Source organism: Scyliorhinus canicula, chromosome 16, assembly GCF_902713615.1.
Source record: "Scyliorhinus canicula chromosome 16, sScyCan1.1, whole genome shotgun sequence".
Lineage (NCBI taxonomy): Eukaryota > Metazoa > Chordata > Chondrichthyes > Carcharhiniformes > Scyliorhinidae > Scyliorhinus > Scyliorhinus canicula.
In genome coordinates this window covers 73,778,264-73,797,849 of record NC_052161.1, presented here as the reverse complement: position 1 = coordinate 73,797,849, position 19,586 = coordinate 73,778,264, and the positions used below count along the sequence as shown (strand labels likewise).

Here is a 19,586-nt window from a genome sequence, read left to right as displayed (position 1 = left end):
CTTCCCAAATCCATTGATATCTTCCTGCAGCTTCTTTCCTCGCTATCAATCATATGACCAATTTCCCGAACAACTGCAAACCTCTGAAATGTACCACCTACATTTAAGTCTAAACCGTGGGTATACACCACAAAAAGCCACTGATCCAAATTTGGATTCATCTTACCCCTTCCATTGTATCCGGTGAGCTTTAATTTTCTGGCCAGTTTACCATGTAGAATTTCTTTCCAAAAACCTTGCTGGATACCCATGTACATTAGATCAAACATACAGGGACGCTTCATGTTGCTTCCTCAGAAAATTCAATCAAGATGGTCAGATATGACCTTACCTTAACAATTCCATGCTGCCGTTTTGATTGATCCATGTCTTTGTAAATGACGATTTATACTGTCTGTCAGAACCTTTTCCAATAATTTTCCCACCACCGATGTTCGGCTGACTGACCTACAATTACTCGACTATCCCTTCTTCCCATTTTAAACCGCAGCACAATGTTGACAGTCATCTAGCGCCATGTCTGTAGCCAGAGAGGATTGGAAAATTATAGTCAGAGCCTCCGCTATTTCTTCTCTTTGCAGATTGAGCTACATTTAATCTGAACCTGATTATTCATACACTTGCCAGGATGCTAAATACCTTATATTCCGCCGCCCCCCCCCCCCCCCCCCCCCCCCACACACACACACACTCACTATGTTAATCCCATCCAATTTTCACATTTTTTCTCAAACTACAATGTTTACTTCTTCCCCTGCTTTTGTGAAGCATCACATCTCTTGCTAGTAACCGCAACGCTGTCAGGAACCGATGCGCATTCGCACTGAGCCCACTCTGCAGGCGCCAAAGCTGTGGAAATGATCCTGGTGCCTCTCTCAGTGCCTGCAGGAGTCTCACTGTTAGGCAAATGTTGATTTCTGCATAGCCCAGCTAGCTCATTTGGTAGCTAGTGAGGCTCGTAAATCTAGTTATTGTTCCAAGTCCCACATCAGACAACATTTTGCTATTTTATATATATTAACATTTTTAAAATTCAAACTAGTAAAAAATTGTGAATAAAGGCCCTTTTGGCAGGTAAGATAGTCATCGGGGTAGAACCCAGCTACCAAAGAATACAATCATTTTGTAGAAAACAATAAATGCTATTAAATAATGCAAGTTGGATCAAGCCCATTTATGTTGATGCTTCTCAAAGACTTTTTGATGGCAAATAAAAGTCATCCTATTCGAAAAGCACCAATGTACTTCTGACAAATTTTTAATAATAATGAATGGGAAATGAACAGAATATTTAGGGAACTGTCAATCCTAACATGATTCTGTTTTAATTTACTCCCTAATACCAGGTTTCAGTCTGCATCATAAAAACATAATTTAAGAGACTTCCAATGGCGGCTATGAGGGAGTAAGTCACACACTTGGTGGCTCCCGCTTTGGCCGGACTTTTGGACCTTTTTCCCCGACGTTTTCTTGGTTTTGAGTTTTGGCTTTGAAGGTGCAGACATTTAAGCACTGGACCCATACAGTGGTGCATTGCACGGAGAACCCCAACGGACCAAAAAGGAAGCAATAAAAAGATAAGCAAGTGCTGGCTAGACGTGGCCGCTGAAGACAACATGGCTGATGTTCGGAACCCTGCTGCAACGGCCGAGCCATCGACGGAGGAGCTAATGCAGGTCATCCAGGAGGGCTTTGCCAGACAGAAACGGGACTGTCTTGACCCGATGAAGGAGTCATTCGATCAGCTGGAGCGCAGGCTGGATGCCCAGGATCAGACAATTCAGAAGCTGGAGAACGCGCTGGCGGACCAGGAGGAGCACCGAACGGTGGTCGAACCAGAGGTGGGGATGCTGAAGGATCAGCAAAAGAGACTACTGGAGAAGGTGGAAGATCTGGAGAAGAGCGCGCCAGCAGAACTTAAGAATTGTCGGTCTACCTGAAGGGGCTGAGGGGGCTGATGCTGGCGAGTTTGTGGCGAATATGTTGCAGAATCTTCTAGGGGAGGGGCTTTTCCTCGACTGTTGGAGGTGGACAAGGCGTACAGGGCGATGCCGATGATGGTCTGGTTCCATGTGATCGGGGGGGGATCAAGTTAGGCAAAGGAAGGACTGGGTCAGTCAGGTCTTTCATTTGGGGCTGGACACCCAAGACAAGAGGGCTGCCAATTCTAATCAATAAGCGGGTGCAATTCCAGGTGGGTAGTATAGTCTCGGAAGGGGGGGGGCCATTATGTCATGGTGAGCGGTAAGCTGGAGAGGAGGAAGGTAGTCTGAGTCAACGTGTTCGCGCCGAACTGGGACAATGATGAATACATAGAGGGTACTGGAGAAGATACCGGATCTGCACTCGCACAAGCTGGTGATGGGAGGGGATTTTAATACGGTTATCAACCCCGGCCTGGTCCGGTTGTGTTCGAAGTCGGGGAGGGTGCCATCAATGGCAAAGGAACTGATAGAGTTCATGGAGCAGATGGGTGGGGTCGACCCATGGAGGTTTAGGCAGCCGACGGGGAGGGAGTTTTCTTTTTACTCGCATGTGCTTAAGGTTTACTCGCGGATTGATTTTTTCATTCTGAGCAGGGATCTGCTGGCGGAGGTGGTATTCAGCCATCGCTATTTCAGATCATGCCCCACATTGGGTGGAACTGCAGGTTAGTGAGGAGAGCTTCCAGCGCCCGCAATGGCGATTGGATGTGGGCTTGTTGGCGGACGAGGCGGTGTGCGAGAGAGTAAGGAAGTGCATGCAGAACTACCTGCAGGTCAACGACACAGGAGAAGTCTCAGCAGCGGTGGTCTGGGAGGCGGTGAAGGCAGTGGTGAGAGGGGAGCTGATTTCAATCCGAGCTCAAAGGGACAGAACGGATAGGGCAGAGACGGACCGACTGGTTAAGGAGATTCTACAGATAGATAGGAGGTATGCGGCAACCAAGGGCTGGAACTGTTAAGGGAACGTCGGAGGCTGCAGGCTGAGTTCGGAGTGTTGTCTACAGGCAAGGCAGTGGAGCAGTTTAGAAAGGCGAGGGGGACCTTTTCCGAACATGGGGAGAAGGTCAGCTTAGGAAGAGGGAGGCGGCTAGGGGAATAGAAAAGGTGGTTGATGGGGATGGGAACCTGGTAGGGGACTCGGCTGGGTAAACAGGGCATTCAGGGACTTCTACAGCGGACTCTTATCGCTCGTAACCCCCCATGGGGCCCGAGTGGATGAGACACTTTTTAGACGGGCTGACCTTCCCAAGGGTGGGCAGGGAGCTGGTGGATGGGTTGGGGGCTCCGATCAGGGCCGAAGAAATAGCTTACGACTTGAAGGCAATGCAGTCGGGTGAAGCCCCGGGGCCAGATGGGTACCCGGTGGAATCCTACAAGAAATCCTCGGGGATACTAGGTCAAAGTTTTTAACGAGGCGAGGGATAGAGGGGTGCTTCCCCCGACGATGTCACAGGCTATCATTTTGTTAATATTGAAGCGGGACAAGAACCCGGAGCTATGTGGGTCTAACAGGCCAATCTCACTGCTGAATGTGGACGCTAAACTGCTGGCAAAGTTTTGGCCTCCAGGATTGAAGATTGTGTGCCGGATGTGATTATGGAGGATCAAACCGGATTTGACAGGGTAGGCAGTTGGTGGCCAATATAGGAAGGCTGCTCAACGTGATTATGATGCCCCCGGACAGCAAGGAGGTTGAGGTAGTTGTGGCCATGGATGCGGAGAAGGCGTTCAACCGGGTGGAGTGGGACTATCTCTGGGAGGTGTTGGGACGATTTGGGTTCGGTAGGGGCTTTATCAATTGGGTTAGGCTGCTGTACCAGGCCCCGGAGGCTATCGTAAGGACGAACAGGACAACCTCGGACTATTTTAGGCTGCACCGGCGGACAAGACAGGGATATCCCCTCTCCCCACTGCTGTTTGTGTTAGCCATAGAGCCGCTAGCAATTGCTCTGAGAGCTTCAAGGGGTTGGAAGGGGCTGGTTAGGGGGGCGGGGTGGAACATAGGGTCTCGCTGTATGTGGACGGCTTGCTCTTATAGTAGCAGATCCAGGGGTAGGGATGAGGGAGATCATGGCGATTCTGGGGGAATTTGGCCGGTTTTTGGGATACAAACTGAATATGACATAGAGCGAGATGTTTGTAGTCCAGGCAAGAGGTCAGGAAGGTTGGTTGGGGGAGCTACCGTTTAGGTTAGTGGGGGACAATTTTAGATATCTAGGGATACAGGTGGCGCGCGACTGGGGCCGGTTGCACAAATTGAACTTGTCCCGGTTGGTCGAGTAGATAAGGGGCGAGTTCCGGACATGGGATGCGCTACCGCTGTCGCTGGCTGGGAGAGTGCAGACGGTTAAGATGACGGTCCTACCGAGATTTCTATTTGTGTTCCAATGTCTTCCGATTTTCATCTCACGGTCCTTTTTTAAGAGGATTAACAAAATTATTTTGGGCTTTGTCTGGGCGGGTAAGTCCCCACGGGTGAAGAAGGTGATGCTCAAGTGGAATTGGGTGGAGGGGGGGCTTGCCCTGCCAAACTTCAGTAATTATTACTGGGCAGCCAATATTGCTATGATAAGGAAGTGGGTGGTGGGGATGGGGTCGCTTTGGGAGCGGATGGAAGCAGCTTGGGGGCGTTGATAACGGCACCTCTGCCTTTCCCTCCAGCGAGATATTCCACCAGTCCCGTAGTGGTGGTGGCCCTGCGAATTTGAGGTCAGTGGAGGAGGTACGTTGGGACAGTGGGTGCATCGGTTGGGTCCCCAATATGTGACAACCACCGGTTTGCTCCGGGGAGCTTGGATGGGGGGTTTCGGGAATAGCAATGGGCGGGAATTGAGAGGATGGGGGACCTGTTCCTGAAAGGGAGCTTCCCTAGCTTGAGGGCGCTGGAGGAGAAGTTTGGGTTGGCAACAGGGAATTACTTCAGATATTTACAGGTGCGGGACTTTCTGCGCAGGCAGGTATCATCCTTCCCACTCCTGCCACTAAAGGGGATCCAGGATAGGGTATAGGGGATGGGTGGGGGAGGGGAGAATCTCGGACATCTACAAGGAACTAATGGGAGTTGAGGAGATACAGGTCAAGGAGCTGAAGCGTAAGTGGGAGGTGGAACTGGGGGGGGGGGGAAAGAGATGGAGGATGGCCTATGGGCGGACACGTTGAGCAGAGTCAACGCAACCGCCACATGCGCAACCCTTCGCTTGATCCAATTCAAGGTGGTACATCGGGCCCACATGACACCGGCCTGGATGAGCAGACTCTTTGGGGTGGAAGACAGGTGTGGAAAATGTGCGGGTGGAGCAGCGAACCATGTCCACATGTTCTGGGAGTGTCCAAAACTTAGGGGATACTGGCAGGGGTTTGCAGACATCATATCCAGAGTATTGAAGACAAGGATGGGAATGAGTCCAGGGGTGGGGATTTTTGGGGTGTCGGAAGATCCGGGAGCCCAGGAGGAGAAAGAGGCATATGTTCTGGCCTTTGCCTCGCTGGTAGCTCGGAGACGGATATTATTAGCTTGGAGGGACTCAGAGCTTCCGAAGTTGGAGGTCTGGTTAAGCGACATGGCGAGCTTTCTCGGCCTGGAGAAGATTAAGTTTGCCTTGAGAGGGTCAGTGTTAGGGCGTGGCAACCATTCATCGACTTCTTTGCGGAGAATTAATCGTCAGCGGGGGGGCATAGAGTAGGGGTTAAATAGGCGGGCCTTGGAGGGACGGGTGTCGGTGTTTGCACTATGATTATTGTTCTTTGTACATTATTTTTATACTGTTGTTGCTTGTAATGCCAAAAATACCTCATTAAAATTGTTTTTAAAAAAACATAATTTAGGAGGTCTGTCTAGTTACAAATGTAAGACACCAGCTGCAATTACTGTGACTGACACAGCACCTGAACACATGCCCCTGGTGTTGCAACGGCCTTTGTGAAAACAGCAAAGTATTCATTAAGAATATTTCCCCTTTCAGCCTCTACACATTCTCCTTTGAGCTGGTATGGGGAGTCAAGAACAATGGCGCATAATCTTAAAATTAGAAACCAAAGAGAAAATGCTGGAAAATCTCAGCAGGTTTGGCAGCATCTGTAGGGAGAGAAAAGAGCGAATGTTTCAAGTCCAGATGACTCTTTGCCAAAGCTAAAAGACAGAGTAAGTGGGAAATATTTATACTGTGGAGTGAGAATGAAAGATGTGTCAGAGCCACAGAAACCCAGGGAAACGGGGGGCTAATAGCCACAGAATAGCCACAGGTAGGGCAGCACGGTAGCATTGTGAATAGCACAATCGCTTCACAGCTCCAGGGTCCCAGGTTCGATTCCGGCTTGGGTCACTGTCTGTGCGGAGTCTGCACATCCTCCCAGTGTGTGCGTGGGTTTCCTCCGGTTTCCTCCCACAGTCCAAAGATGTCCAGGTTAGGTGGATTCGCCATGATAAATTGCCCTTAGTGTCAAAAATTTGCCTTAGTGTTGGGTGGGGTTACTGGGTTATAGGGATAGGGTGGAGGTGTTAACCTTGGGTAGGGTGCTCTTTCCAGGAGCCGGTGCAGACCCGATGGGCCGAATGGCCTCCTTCTGCACTGTAAATTCTACGAAATCTATAAGAAACTACGGGGAAAGAGTGCTAATGGCAGTACCCAGAGAGAACAAAAGTTGTGAAAGGCCGAACAGCAGAGAAACTAACATCAGAGGGTAAACTGTGTCAGATGTAGATGTGGGGGGAGGGGAAGGGGGAAGCAAAGGGGAGAAAGGGTAATTTAGCATGGCCAATCTATAGAGGCGCTGGCAATTGCTCTGAGAGCTTCAAGGGGTTGGAAGGGGCTGGTTAGAGGGGGGGTGAAACATTGGGTTTCGCTGTATGCGGACAACCTGCTCTTATATGTAGCAGATTCAGGGGCAGGGATGAGGGAGATCATGGCAATTCTGGGGGAATTTGGCCGGTTTTCGGGATACAAGCTGAATATGACAAAGAGCAAGATGTTTGTAGTCCAGAAAAGAGGTCAGATGGGTCGGCTGTGGGAACTACCACCTAGGTTAGTGGGGGACAATTTTAGATATCTAGGGATACAAGTGGCATGCGACTGGGGCCGGTTGCATAAAGGGTAAGGAAAGGTGGATAAGATGGGGGGGTTAAATATATAGAAAGAAAGACGAGAGAGAAATAAATGGTAATTTGCTTCAGGAAAGCTCTGGATCTCCATTGAGACAAAATGCTTTCAGGTTCTCAGCACTGCACCACAAGAAGGATAGGGTGGTCTTGGAGAGGGTGCCATAGATCCACTATAATTATATGGGGATTAAATTAGGAGGGCAAAGACCAGGATTATATTCTCTTGAGCATCGAAGATTCAGGGGTTAACTGTGGTATTGAGGATGATTAAGGGATTTGATAAGGTAGAAATAAACTATTTTCTCTGGTAGAGTTCAGAAGGGGCATCATCTTAAAATTAGAGCAAGCTATATTTGTGTGGGTGTCACCCTCACAACCCAAAAGCATGTGCAGGGCAGGTGGATTGGCCATGCTAAATTGCCCTTAAATTGGGGAAAAAAGAGAATTGGTACTCTAAATTTAAAAAAAAAAAAATGAGAGCAAGCTGTTTAGGGGTTATGTCAAGAAACACTTCTTCGCACAAAAGTTACAATGCAGCTCATATGAAATATCAACACCACCACAGACCAGTTGGAATTCTATGTAATTTTATAAAGTCAGCCATGCTCTAATTGAATGGTGCAGCAGCTGGAGGGATTAAATGGTTCACATCTGATCTTATAAGTATGTAATCAATAACCCCACCACATTTTTATCATCTACAGATTGGCAATCTTCTACTCTTAGGTGGATCACCTCACTTTGGGTGGGGGTGGGGTGGGGTGGGGGTGGGACTGTTTGGGCAATTTAGGGATTTCTCCGGCTACAAGTTAAATTTGGGGAAAAGTGTGTTTTGTGCCATCTTCTTCGGGGGGGACGAACACTGAGAAGGTGCAGCGGTGGATTAGGGAGACGGAGGCTTTGTGGGTGAAGATGAAGGCAGGTTTTTGTAAAGGGGTTGCAATTTCAGGAGGGATTGCAGGCGTTGCCATTTGCCCCAGGGAGGTATTTGGGGAGTCCCGTGGTGGTGGCCATGCTGAAAATATCAAGACAGTTTTGGCAGCACTTCAAATTGGGAGCAGGGTCGAAGTTGATGCCAAATTGAGGGAACCATGGGTTTAAGCCTGGGAGGATGGATGCGAGCGGTTTTGGGGATTGGAGGTGCGAGGAGTGGTGGAAATAAAGGATCTGTTCCGCGAAGGACGGTTTCTCAGATTTAGCATTTAAATAAGAACTTACATGAAAAGAAGGAAAAACACCACTCCAGGACAATTGGCTACAGCAGCAAGCGTACGCCAATCTCTGATGTAATAGCCGATAACAGAGAAAGCAGCAATTCCAATTGCAAACACTAAATTGGTGAGCGACCCTGCATAAAAAACAGAATTTAGAATATGAAGAATATCAAAGTGGTTATGACACAGGAGTCGTCCATTTGGACCATCATGGGCCAGTTCTCTGCAAGAGCAACACAGGAAATGCCACTCTTCCACACAGTCCCCTTTGCCTTACAATTTAATTCCCTTCAAGTGCTTATCCAAGTCTCTTTTGAAAGCCACAATTGAATCTGCCTCCACCACACTCTTAGGAAATCCATTCCAAGATCTTAAACACTCGCTGCATATTAAGAATGTTTTCATGTCGCTGAAGATAATTGGCGAAAGAATCAACAGTCAGTGTATGCTGGTTCTCAAGCCCTCTGCCAAACGGAACAATTTATCTCTAACTTCTCTGTCTTGTTCCCTCATGATTTTAAACACCTCTATCAGAACTCCTCATCTCTAAGGCGAACAACCTCAGCTGCTCCAATTTATCGAGGTATCGGAAGTCCCTCATCTTGGAACTGTTCTCAAAATTATTTTCAGCATGATCTGTAAAGCTATCACATCATGTGCAGGTTTGGACACAATACTCCATTTGAGGCCGAAACACGGTTTTATTAAGGTTCATCTTAACTTGCTTGCTTTGATACTCTTTGCATCTATTTTATAAAGTCTCGGCCCCTGTATGCTTTTTACCAAATTTCTCAACCTGACCTTCCGCCTTCAATTAATTTTACACATTTATCCATTTGCAATTCTTCTCCAATATTAAGTCCATACAAAGCCTTTTGGCCACTTTCAATGTGTGAATAATCAATCAAACATAGCTTCTACCATTTATAACATTGCTATTAAATAAACCTTCTCAATAAATGTAAGATAGACTTATCATGAGCTTATCATGAGCTTATCGTGAGCTTATCATGAGCTTATCGTGAGCTATCTGGTTCTGCATTCTCCAACCCCATTTATTAAGATCTAAAATCAACAGTATTCAATCTTCAAAAACCACATACAACCTGGGACATGCTGATAAAGCAAATTCTCCATCTACAAGTAAATCCCAGTGTGTTCCCCACATGTTCAGAGAAAAACAAAATGATCAGAATGCCCAACTGTAGCATTGCAAGTCTTTTCACATCAGCTGCTACAGGGACAATAACACTCTGGGCACTTTACAAAGGAGAAAAAATGAAACTACAAGGTTAAAACACTATCAGAGAGACAGAACAACTGCTCTAATCGTGCAACTGAAAGAAGACGGCCAGAAGCTAAACAATAAAGGTATAGACTGTGCTGAAAAGACACTCACCTGTCAAAGCCCAATAGGATTTTCCCACAAACTCCTGGGTCAGTACAAAAGCCACCAGGGCCATTCCGCCATTCACAAGCCCGACAAGGAGTCGGCTTGCAGCAAAGACTTCATAGTTTGGAGCGACTGCGGTCATAAATCCAAACACCACATCAAAGAACAAGCCTGAAAGAAATAAAAAGAAAGATTGTTTGAAATATTTCTTAAAAGAGACCACACCATTTCAGGATCAAAGGGGCCCATTGTTACGCAGCCAGTCCAATTTCCATTCCAGCTGTAGACACTTATACTGGCCTGCGCTCCGTACATTGTTTACCAATGTGTGCCCACTGAGAGCAGAATGGCGCAACCGAGACTTGGACATAGAGTAGCTCAACTGGGTGATGGGCAGCAGAGAAGGGATCGAGCAACAATTGTCACCCAGTCCTGACTTCTTGTGAAGGAAGCACTGGTTATAATTAATTCAACATTGCCCATATCACTCAATCCACTTGAAAGTGTGTTCTGCACTTTCAGTTGATAAAACTGCAAATTAGAGAGTGGGCCAGGGCTCCAGCTCTTCAACTAAGGAACTGCGCAAACTTTTTTGCAAAATTAATAAGGACTAAGATGTCATTTAAGTAACAATTATATATGCAAATCTCTGATATAAAAGACGGTTACATAATTCAGTCCTTCTGTTATGATCTAAACTTTCTCACAACTTTCATAGCAGAAAGGCTGATTTTTATGAAGAGACTAAGGCCCAAATCCTCCGATATGGGGAGTGGCCTCCAACCAAACTTGCATTGCTAATGTACTTTGGGACCCCCGAGAAAGTTCCGATGTACGCAAATCCTGTAGTAGTTAGGCTGAAGTTTGAAGTTCCGATTCCAGTTCCACCATGCGCAGACTGCTCTGTGATTACGACAGGAGAATCAGATGGCCAGAACCTCGCAAACTTCAGCTCTCTGTGTCAATTTTTACATAGATTAATTTAGACCTTTTCATAGTAGATATAAAACCAGCAAAGCGCAGCTTCAAATGAGTAAATCAGCTGAAGTGTCAAAACTCTCCAACACCGCAGGGTGAATACTTTCGGGGTGGTGAGGGAGCGAACACTCAAGGTGAGGGAGGCGTGAACACTTAAGGTGGATGAGAGATGGGGCATATTTTGACGGAAGAGGGGTTGAACACTGGTGACTAGTGAGAGCACAGTGAACAATGTTGGTTGGGTGAAGGAAGGGGTGAAAACAAGAACAATGCTGGGGCGGTGAGGGAGGGGAGTGAACACGGTCACGTTGGTGAGAGAGGGAATCAACACTGAGGGGGTGGTGAGTGAGGGGGTTGAATGGTGAGGGAAGGAGTCAACACTGTGGGGGTGGTGAGGGACGGGGTTGAACACACAGTGGTGAGGGAGGGGGTGAACACTATTGGGGTGGTGAGGGAGGGGGAAGAAGACAGTCAGGATGTGGAGGAAGGGGGTGAACGCTATCAGGCTAAATCTAACTTTGGATTTATTGACAAGTAAGAAAATGGATAATTTAGTTGCTGTGTTTTATCAAAATAAAGCCACGGGCTATATTTCACGAAGAAATTCACTGAATCACAAAGGAGAAAGAGGGGAAAATACTTTTGGCACAAGTATTTGGAGAAGAAGAAAAGGAAAGAAATTTGCGGCACACTGTGATGCTTTCACATACATGTACAGGCACCTTGATGCAAGACCGCGCGAAGAATCATATGACACTCATGCACTGTATAATGTGCGGGGCGGAGATGAGAGGGGAGGGACCTCTGCCCGGGGCCCTGTCACCAAGGAAACCAATACACGTACCTCAATTCCTCATGTGCGAGACCGCGTGACGGTCAGGATCACCTGACGCGCATGCACTGTTAGTGTGCGGGGCAGAGGGGGAGGGGGGCGAGGCCTCTGCACGGGGCCCTGTCGCCAAGGAAACCAAATGAAGCATTTCGGGAGGCGGCTTGCCAATCAGCTCTCCTTTCGCGGAAAATCCGTGCTAGTTGGCAACTCTGTGTTTATCCATCACCTCTTTACTCAACACCTTACATTAGGTCCCAGTTAAACACGGTTATAAAATTATCCTGAAGTTCAAATTCATCCCTGGTCTCACCCACTCCCTATTTTTGTAACCTCCCCTGATCCTACAATCCTGCCAGATATCTGCGCTCCTCTGATTCAGGCCTGGAGGATCCCAGATTTTCATCACTCCACCACTGGTGGTTGTGCCTTCAACTTCCAAGACTCCAAACGCTGGAAATCTCTTCCTAAATTTCTCAGTCTCTCTCTCGACTCCTTTTAAATTGTGCTTTATACCTCCCTCTTTGACAACGCTCTTGGTGATCTGAGCCAAGATCTCCTTATCTGAATCTGTCAAATATTGATTAATAACACTCCTGTAAAGTGCTTTGGGATGTTTTATGTTAAAGGCATTTTATAAATGCAAGCTGTTCATGAAATTGCAGTCCTTTACATTTAATTAAACTGATGGAAATGTACAGAGGAACAAAAAATCTCCTTTTTACACTCCAGTATGGATATAAATTAAATTATTGGAACAGGTTCATTAACCTTTACCTGTAAGGAAGATTGGTTTCCTGCCAAATCTATCAGACAAAGGTCCAAACAAGACGTTACCAATGAGCAGTCCTACGAAGAACAAGGATCCAGCCAAGTTCACTTTGTACGCTTCTTGCCTGATTAAGTACCACTGTTAATATAAGAAAAGAGCTGCAAGTTATTCTTCTTGAAAGTAAACATTTCAATAGCAATTGAATTCACTCATTCCATCGTTTCTCCAAAGGGGATTGTAACAGGGGGTGGGGGAGGAAATATTAACGAAAGAACACATCGAAGGCGAGCCTATCCCACCAGAAATGTAAAGTAGCCAGGAAAATCCTAGAACGTTGTTAGGTAGAGTCGGACAGCCCCATGCACCCATTTTGCTTAGGAGGCCTGAAACACCGAGTTGGAGTGGGCTTCTGTTGCCTCAGCCACATCTGGGTGCCAAATGGGAAGACACTGCAGCTCACACATTCAACACCGCTCCAATTGTAATACCCCAAAGGCACACGCAACGAGGGCAGCACCCACTTCATTGTCCATCCCATTAGGTAATGGGTGTACCAGGTTCGATCCCCACCCCGGGTCACTGTTCATGTGGAGTTTGCACATTCTCCCCATGTCTGCGTGGGTCTCACCCCCACAATCTAAAGGTCTGCAGGGTAGGTGGATTGACCATTCTAAAATTGTCCCTTAATTGGGAAAAAAAATTGTCACTCTATATTTTTTAAAAAGGTAATGGGTCTATACATCACAAAATGCAGAGCACACAGCGGCAATCGCTCACTGGCCTTTTACCTGCACAGTTCTGCAGAGCCTGAGCTATTGGAAAAGCATCAATGCCACCACTGGCATTCCGCAGTAAAAGGATTAACTATTCTTTAGGAACATGGGAACATTCAGCCTCAAGGGCATATCATTCAATTAGACTACGGCTGATTTGCATCTCAACTTATTTTATGTGCTTTGGCACAATATCTTTCAATACGTTTAATGCAACACAAAGCTATTAACCCCAGTCTTAGAAGTTTTAATTGTCACAGCCTTTTGGAAAATGGAGTTCAAGATTTCCACCCCCTTTGTGATAAAATGTTAGCTAATTTAGATTGTGCTTCCTCCTTCTTGTGTCCCCATTAAAGGAAACTGTACCTGCCTCTGCAATATCAAATTTTACAAACTTAAGCACCTCAATTAGAATACCCCTTAATCTTCTGTACTCAAAGAAATGGAACCATTGTCCATGCAACTTCCTCATTATCTTCTCTCCAAGCTCTCATTTCATTCTGGACTGCACTCTCTTCAAGGCTAATATATCCCAGAACTGAACACACCATTCTAATGTAATCTAATTAGCGATTTATACAACTGAGGTATCACTTACCCACTGTGTAAAAACTTAAACATTAGTTTGAAAGCTTGGGACAGATGATGCTGACTTGACCAGTAATCAGCGAAGCTACAGAACATCTGCACCCCACAGCTGTAATTCTCTTATCCTGCCCACCAGTCTGTGGTCTGGAACCACCTGTACACGAGAATAGCCAGATCGCTCTGAACAGCAACATTCTGCACTCTCTATTTACTCTTTTTCACTTGTGTTCACTATTCTTACCATTAAAGTGAACCTCACATTTTTCTGTATAGTATACTCCGGCTGCCAGATTTTTGCACATTCACATAATCAAACTTTTTTTATTATTCACCCATGGGACCTGGTCGTCAGAGGCTATATGGGAATTGACCGTTAGGGATGGAGTTTCAGGATTTTGACCCAGTTGCAGTGCAGGAACGGTGGTATATTTCCAAATCAGGGTGGTAAATTACTTGGAGGGGAGCTTCCAGGTGGTGTTATCTGCTACTCCTGTCCTTCCAGGTGGTCGAGGTTGTGGGTTTGCAAGGTGCTGCCTAAGGAGCCTTGGGGTGTTGCTGTAGTGCATCTTGTAGATGGGACACACTGCTGCACTATGCGTCAGTGGTGGAGGGAGTGAATGTCAAATGTGGTGCGTAGGGTGCCAATCAAGCAGACAGTTTTGTCCTGGATAATGCCAAGCTTCCAGAGTGTTGGAACTACATCAAACTAGGCACGGGAGAGTATTCCATCGCACACCTGGCTTGTGTTTGGAGACGATGGATGGGCTTTGAGGAGTCAGGAGGCGAGTTACTCCCCACAGAATTCCCAGTCTCTGATCTGCTCTAGTAGCCACAGTATTTAAATGGCTAGTCCAGTTCAGTTTCTGGTCAGTGGTAACCCCAGGATTTTGATAGTGGGGAATTCATTGATGGTATTGCCATTGAATTTTAAGAAGCGATGTTTGGATTTTCTCTTGTTGGAGAAGGTTATTGCCTGGCAGTTGCGTGGCGTGAATGTTACTTGCCACTAATCAGCCCAAGATTGGATATTATCCAGGTTTGCTGCATTTGCATGTGGACTGCTTCATTATCCAAGGAGGCGCAAATGGTGCTGAACATTGTGTAATCATCAGTGAACATCCCTACTTCTGACCTTATGTAGAAAGGTCACTGATAAAACAGCTGAAAATGGTTTAGCCCAGGACACTACCCTGAGGAATACCTGCAGTTCTGTCCTGGGACTGTGATGATTGACCTCCAACAGTCTCAACCCCGATTCCCAATGACTCCAGTTTTGCTCTGGTTTCTTAATGCCACACTGGGTCAAAAGTTGATTTGATGTCAAGGGTAGTCACTCCCACCTCTTGACTTCAGCTCTTCCTCCATGTTTGGACAAAGGCTGCAATGGGGTCAGGAGCTCAGTGGCCCTGGCACAACCCATATATCCAATGTTCCTTTTCAGTGTCATTGTATCCTCCTCACAACTTGCTTTACTCCCTAACTTTGTATCGGCACCATGGATTCTTTACTACAAGATCATTAATTAATCATTATACATTACCAGATATAAAACAGTCTGTTTCCTGGTTAATTACAGAACATATTGTTCTCAGAAACTGTCCCAAATACAATCTCTGAACTCATCCTCCAGACTACGTTTGCCAATTTAATTTGTCTAATCTGCAAGATTACGATTACCCAAAATTATTGCAGCCCCTTTCTTACAATCCCCCATTATTCCTTGATTTAAGTGTAGCTACCATTAGAGGTCTAATTAACTGCTCGCACCAGTGATATTTTTCCTCCTCCTATTTCTTAACTTTACCCAAATTGATTCTACACCTTGATTTTCTGAGTCATGATTATTTCTCCTTACTCTACTAATCTTTAACAGAGCTGTCAGCACTGGTCCCTGTGGCACTCCTCGAGTCACTGTTTTGTCAACTTGAAAATGAACCACTGATCATGACTCTGTTTCTTGTTTGTAAGCCAATCCTCTATCACTGCTACATCATCCTCAACATCATGAGCTCTTATCTTATGCAGTAACCTTTCAAGTGTCACCTTATCAAATGCCTGTTGGAAATCCAAATATACCATGTTACAAATTCCTCTTCATTTAAGATGCTCATTACATCCTCAAAGAACTCAAATTAATTTCTCAAACATAATTTCCCTTTTCTCAAACTATGTTGACATTATGTCCTTAAATAAATTACTTCCTTCGCAATGGATTGCACCATTTTCTCAGTGACAGGAGTTAGGTGAACAGGCCTATAGCTTCCAGCTTTCTGACTTCCTTCTTTCCTGAATAGAGGTGTTACATTTACGGTCTTTCAATCTGCTGGGAATTCTAGAAGTTCACAACCAATCTTTCACAGCAGCTACTTCTTTCAAGACCTTAGGATATAATAGGCCATCAGATCCAGGGAACTTATCAGCCTTTGATTTGATTTTCTACTAGTATTGGGATGCTTTTTATTTCTTCTGTGAGGACAGATACAAAATATTTATTCAAAATCCATGCCATTGTCTGGTTTCCCATTATTAATTCCCCAGTCTCATCCCTTAAGGCACCAAAATTTACTTTAGCTACTCCCTTCCTTTTAATATACTTGTAGAGTCTTATTTTTGCCTACTTTTTTCCCCCAATTGATCCTTTGCTAGTTTATAAAATATTCCAGATGTCTGTCCTACCATGAACCTACACAGCATTCCATTTCTTTCAATTTGATACCATTCGTAATGTCCTCAGTTGCCATGGAGCAGATTTTATTTATGAGGTGTGAGCGTCGCAGGCGAGGCAAGCATTTGCTGCTCATTGACAAATGCCCTTGATGTGGTGGTGAGTTGCCTTCTTGAACTGCTGCAGTCCCTGAGCTGTAGGTATACCCCACAGTGGCATTAGGAAGGAAGTTCCAGGATTTTGACCCAGTGACAATGGCTTGAAAGCGAACCTGCAGGTGGTGGTGATCCCATGCATCTGCTGCCTTACACTTCTAAATGGTGGGTTTGGAAGATGCTCTGGATGGAGCCTTGGCGAGTGCATGCAATGCATCTTGTAGATCTTGTAGGGGCAGGTTTAGCACAGGGCTAAAGAGCTGGCTTTTAAAGCAGACCAAGGCAGTCCAGCAGCACGGTTCAATTCCCATACCAGTCTTCCCGAACAGGCGCCGGAATATGGCGACTAGGGGCTTTTCACAGTAACTTCATTTGAAGCCTGCTTGTAACAATAAGCAATTTTCATTTCATTTTTCATTTCAGATGGTACACACTACGGCTACTGCGTCAGTGATGGAGGGAGTAAATGTTTGTGGATGGGGTACCAATCAAGTGGACTTCTTTGTCCTGAATGGTGTCAAGTTTATTGAGTGTTATTGGAGCTGCAGTATGCCATCACACCCCTGGCTAATGGTTTGCAGATAGTGGACAGTCTTTGGTGAGTCGAAAAGGGAGTTACTCGCCACAGAATTCCCAGCTTCTGATCTGCTTTTGTAACTGCAGTATTTATTTGGCCAGTCCTGTTCAGTTCCTGGTCACTGGCAACTCTCAGGATGTTGACAGTGGGGCGTTCAGTAATGGTAATGCCATTGTGGTCAAGGGCGATGGTTAGATTCTCTCCTGTTGGAGATGGTCATTTCCTAGCACTTGTGTGGCACAAATGTTACTTGCCACTTGTCAGCCCAAGCCTGGATATTGTCCAGGTCTTGCATTTGAACATAGACTGCTTCAGTATCTGAGGAGTGGCAAGTGGTGCTGAACCTTCTGCAATCATCAGCAAATATCACCACTTTTGACCTTATGACGGAAGGCGTGTCGCGTCTTTTCGTCCGACGTCACTTCGTCCAACGACACTTCGTCCACGTCTTTTGGTCCAACGTCTTTTTGTCCGCCCGTCTTTTGGTCCAACGTCACTTCGTCCAATTATCCAATTACAAATTAACTCCGTATAAAACCATTTAATTGATAAAATGCAAGTACAATACAGCAAGTGAATTTAATTGCTAAAATGCAAGTAATTGATAAAATGCAAGTAAAATGCAAGTTGAAAAATGCAGTTAAAAAGTTAAAAAATCTAAAAATGCAGTTAAAAAAATCTAAAAGTTTACTAATTACTTAAAATTCCCGAAATTACTTAAAATTGATGTAAATTGTAAATTCCCGAAATTACTTAAAATTGATGTAAATTGTAAGCAACATTCCTCAAGAAATCAATTTTTGTTGTAGAATCATATTCAACGACCAATCTTTTGAGGCGTTCAGTTATTTTCTTATATCGCGTACATGAAGTCGACTGATCTCCCTGAAGAATTTGAGCCTTTTTGCCTATTATGAACCCTTCCTCTTCCTTCAGAGTTTTGATTAACCTCCAGATATTCAAATGAGCTCCACCCGCCGAACGCTTTATCGCAGAATGAAATCCCTCAGCAGCATTATTTGTTCTCGGTAGATCTTGTAGAACACGCTGATTAACATTCCATACAGCTGTCGGGAATGTAGGTGTTTCTCTCCTTCGTCTGGCACCACGTCCTCTCACAATGCCTATGTAAGTCAAGTCGAAGTAAACAATGAATTCAGCAGGTATTTCTTCATCGTCTATCAAATCTTCATAAGCCTCTTCGACATCTTCAACGGGGAGGAAAGCTAATGCTGAAAAACATCGAATTTTAAGACAGAATTCAGAGTCTGTATTGTATTTTTCTTTGAGGCCTAAATCGGTAATTTTTCGAAACACAGATTGGCTCAAATGAAACAAACATGCCACGACAGATGAATTAAGGAATGATGAATTAATTGCCTTGTGAACTGCAACTTCGAAATCTGCCATGATATCAATCGGATCTGCATTAGGTTGCATAATTTTCAATTGGTCAAAGAATAATTCGTATGTCTGCTTTCTTTTATTCGGCAGTAATGCAAAGACCCGTGGAAAACTGCTTCCTTTAACTTGTACATGAATGCAGAACAGTTGAAACCACTGTTGTGGCACAATCTTGAATGTCCCATCGCATGCCCAATGACGATATGATGCTAAATCCTGAAGAGCACTTTCTGATGCGAATACTAGTAAGCGCTGTTGATCCTCGGCGCCCGAATCGTATCTCAGAAACTGTTCGCCATTGTCAAGTTTACAATATTTGTCAGGTATTTCAAAACCGTGTCTAGCCGCTGGATTAGCGGGAAATCCAGAATTTCTTTGTCGGCACCTTTGAATAGTCCTTGAGACGACGGGCAACCTAGGGAGTTGAGAGCAGGTATTTTCTGATAGCTGCGTAAACTTGGCCGCTAGTATGCTACGCGAACTTGCTGCTATGTTTTCCACTGCTTCATGCTTTATTTCTGCAACTGCTTTTCTAGCATTTAACGAATCAACATCAGCTGGATGAAGGTGCTCATTAGAGAAATAAATAATTTTCGGCTCATTGTTTTCCGTGACCGTGTGAATCCGCACTGAACATAGCCTTCTTTTCTCACATCTCCAGTATTCTTTTCCTAGGTTTGCACTGCTCGAATGAAAATCGTAGATATAGTTCTTTCCATCAGCTACCTTCCGTTTACTCTTCGTTGACACAATGAACTTTGCCATTTCAGGATGGGCGAATTAAGAAAGAGAACGATAATATCTATCCTTTAACGAGGCTCGTTAAAGGAAAGAGAACGATAATAACTATTCTTTAACGAGGCTCGTTAAAGGAAAGAGACCGGTAATAAAAATCCTTTATTGCATATTATACCTTGCTATGTGCATTAGAGAAGATTTCTATTTACAAAAAGTTAATGTGGGGAGTGGAGTGAAGTGCTACTAAGCAAGTTACAAAAAGTCAAGTTACAAAACGTCTTTTACAAAAAAAATCATCCGACAAAAAAACGTAACAAGTCACAAAAAGTCTTTGACGAAAAAAATCATCGGACAAAAAGACGTTGGACCAAAAGACGTGCGGACAAAAAGACGTTGGACCAAAAGACGTGGACGAAG

At 45.2% G+C, this 19,586-nt stretch overlaps 1 protein-coding gene across 2 annotated transcripts in view; it reads right to left on the bottom strand.

Moving 5' to 3' along the window:
• The window catches only part of slc22a15 (solute carrier family 22 member 15), an 83,402-nt gene that overhangs the window by 43,610 nt on the left and 20,206 nt on the right, over positions 1-19,586 (bottom strand). For both annotated transcript variants that reach the window (XM_038822336.1, XM_038822337.1), the window contains exons 3-5: positions 12,275-12,407; positions 9,697-9,861; positions 8,302-8,431 (exon numbers count right to left, since the gene is read on the bottom strand). In XM_038822336.1, the coding sequence (XP_038678264.1) occupies positions 8,302-8,431; positions 9,697-9,861; positions 12,275-12,407 (428 nt within the window). The remainder of the gene's footprint in view (positions 1-8,301; positions 8,432-9,696; positions 9,862-12,274; positions 12,408-19,586) is intronic.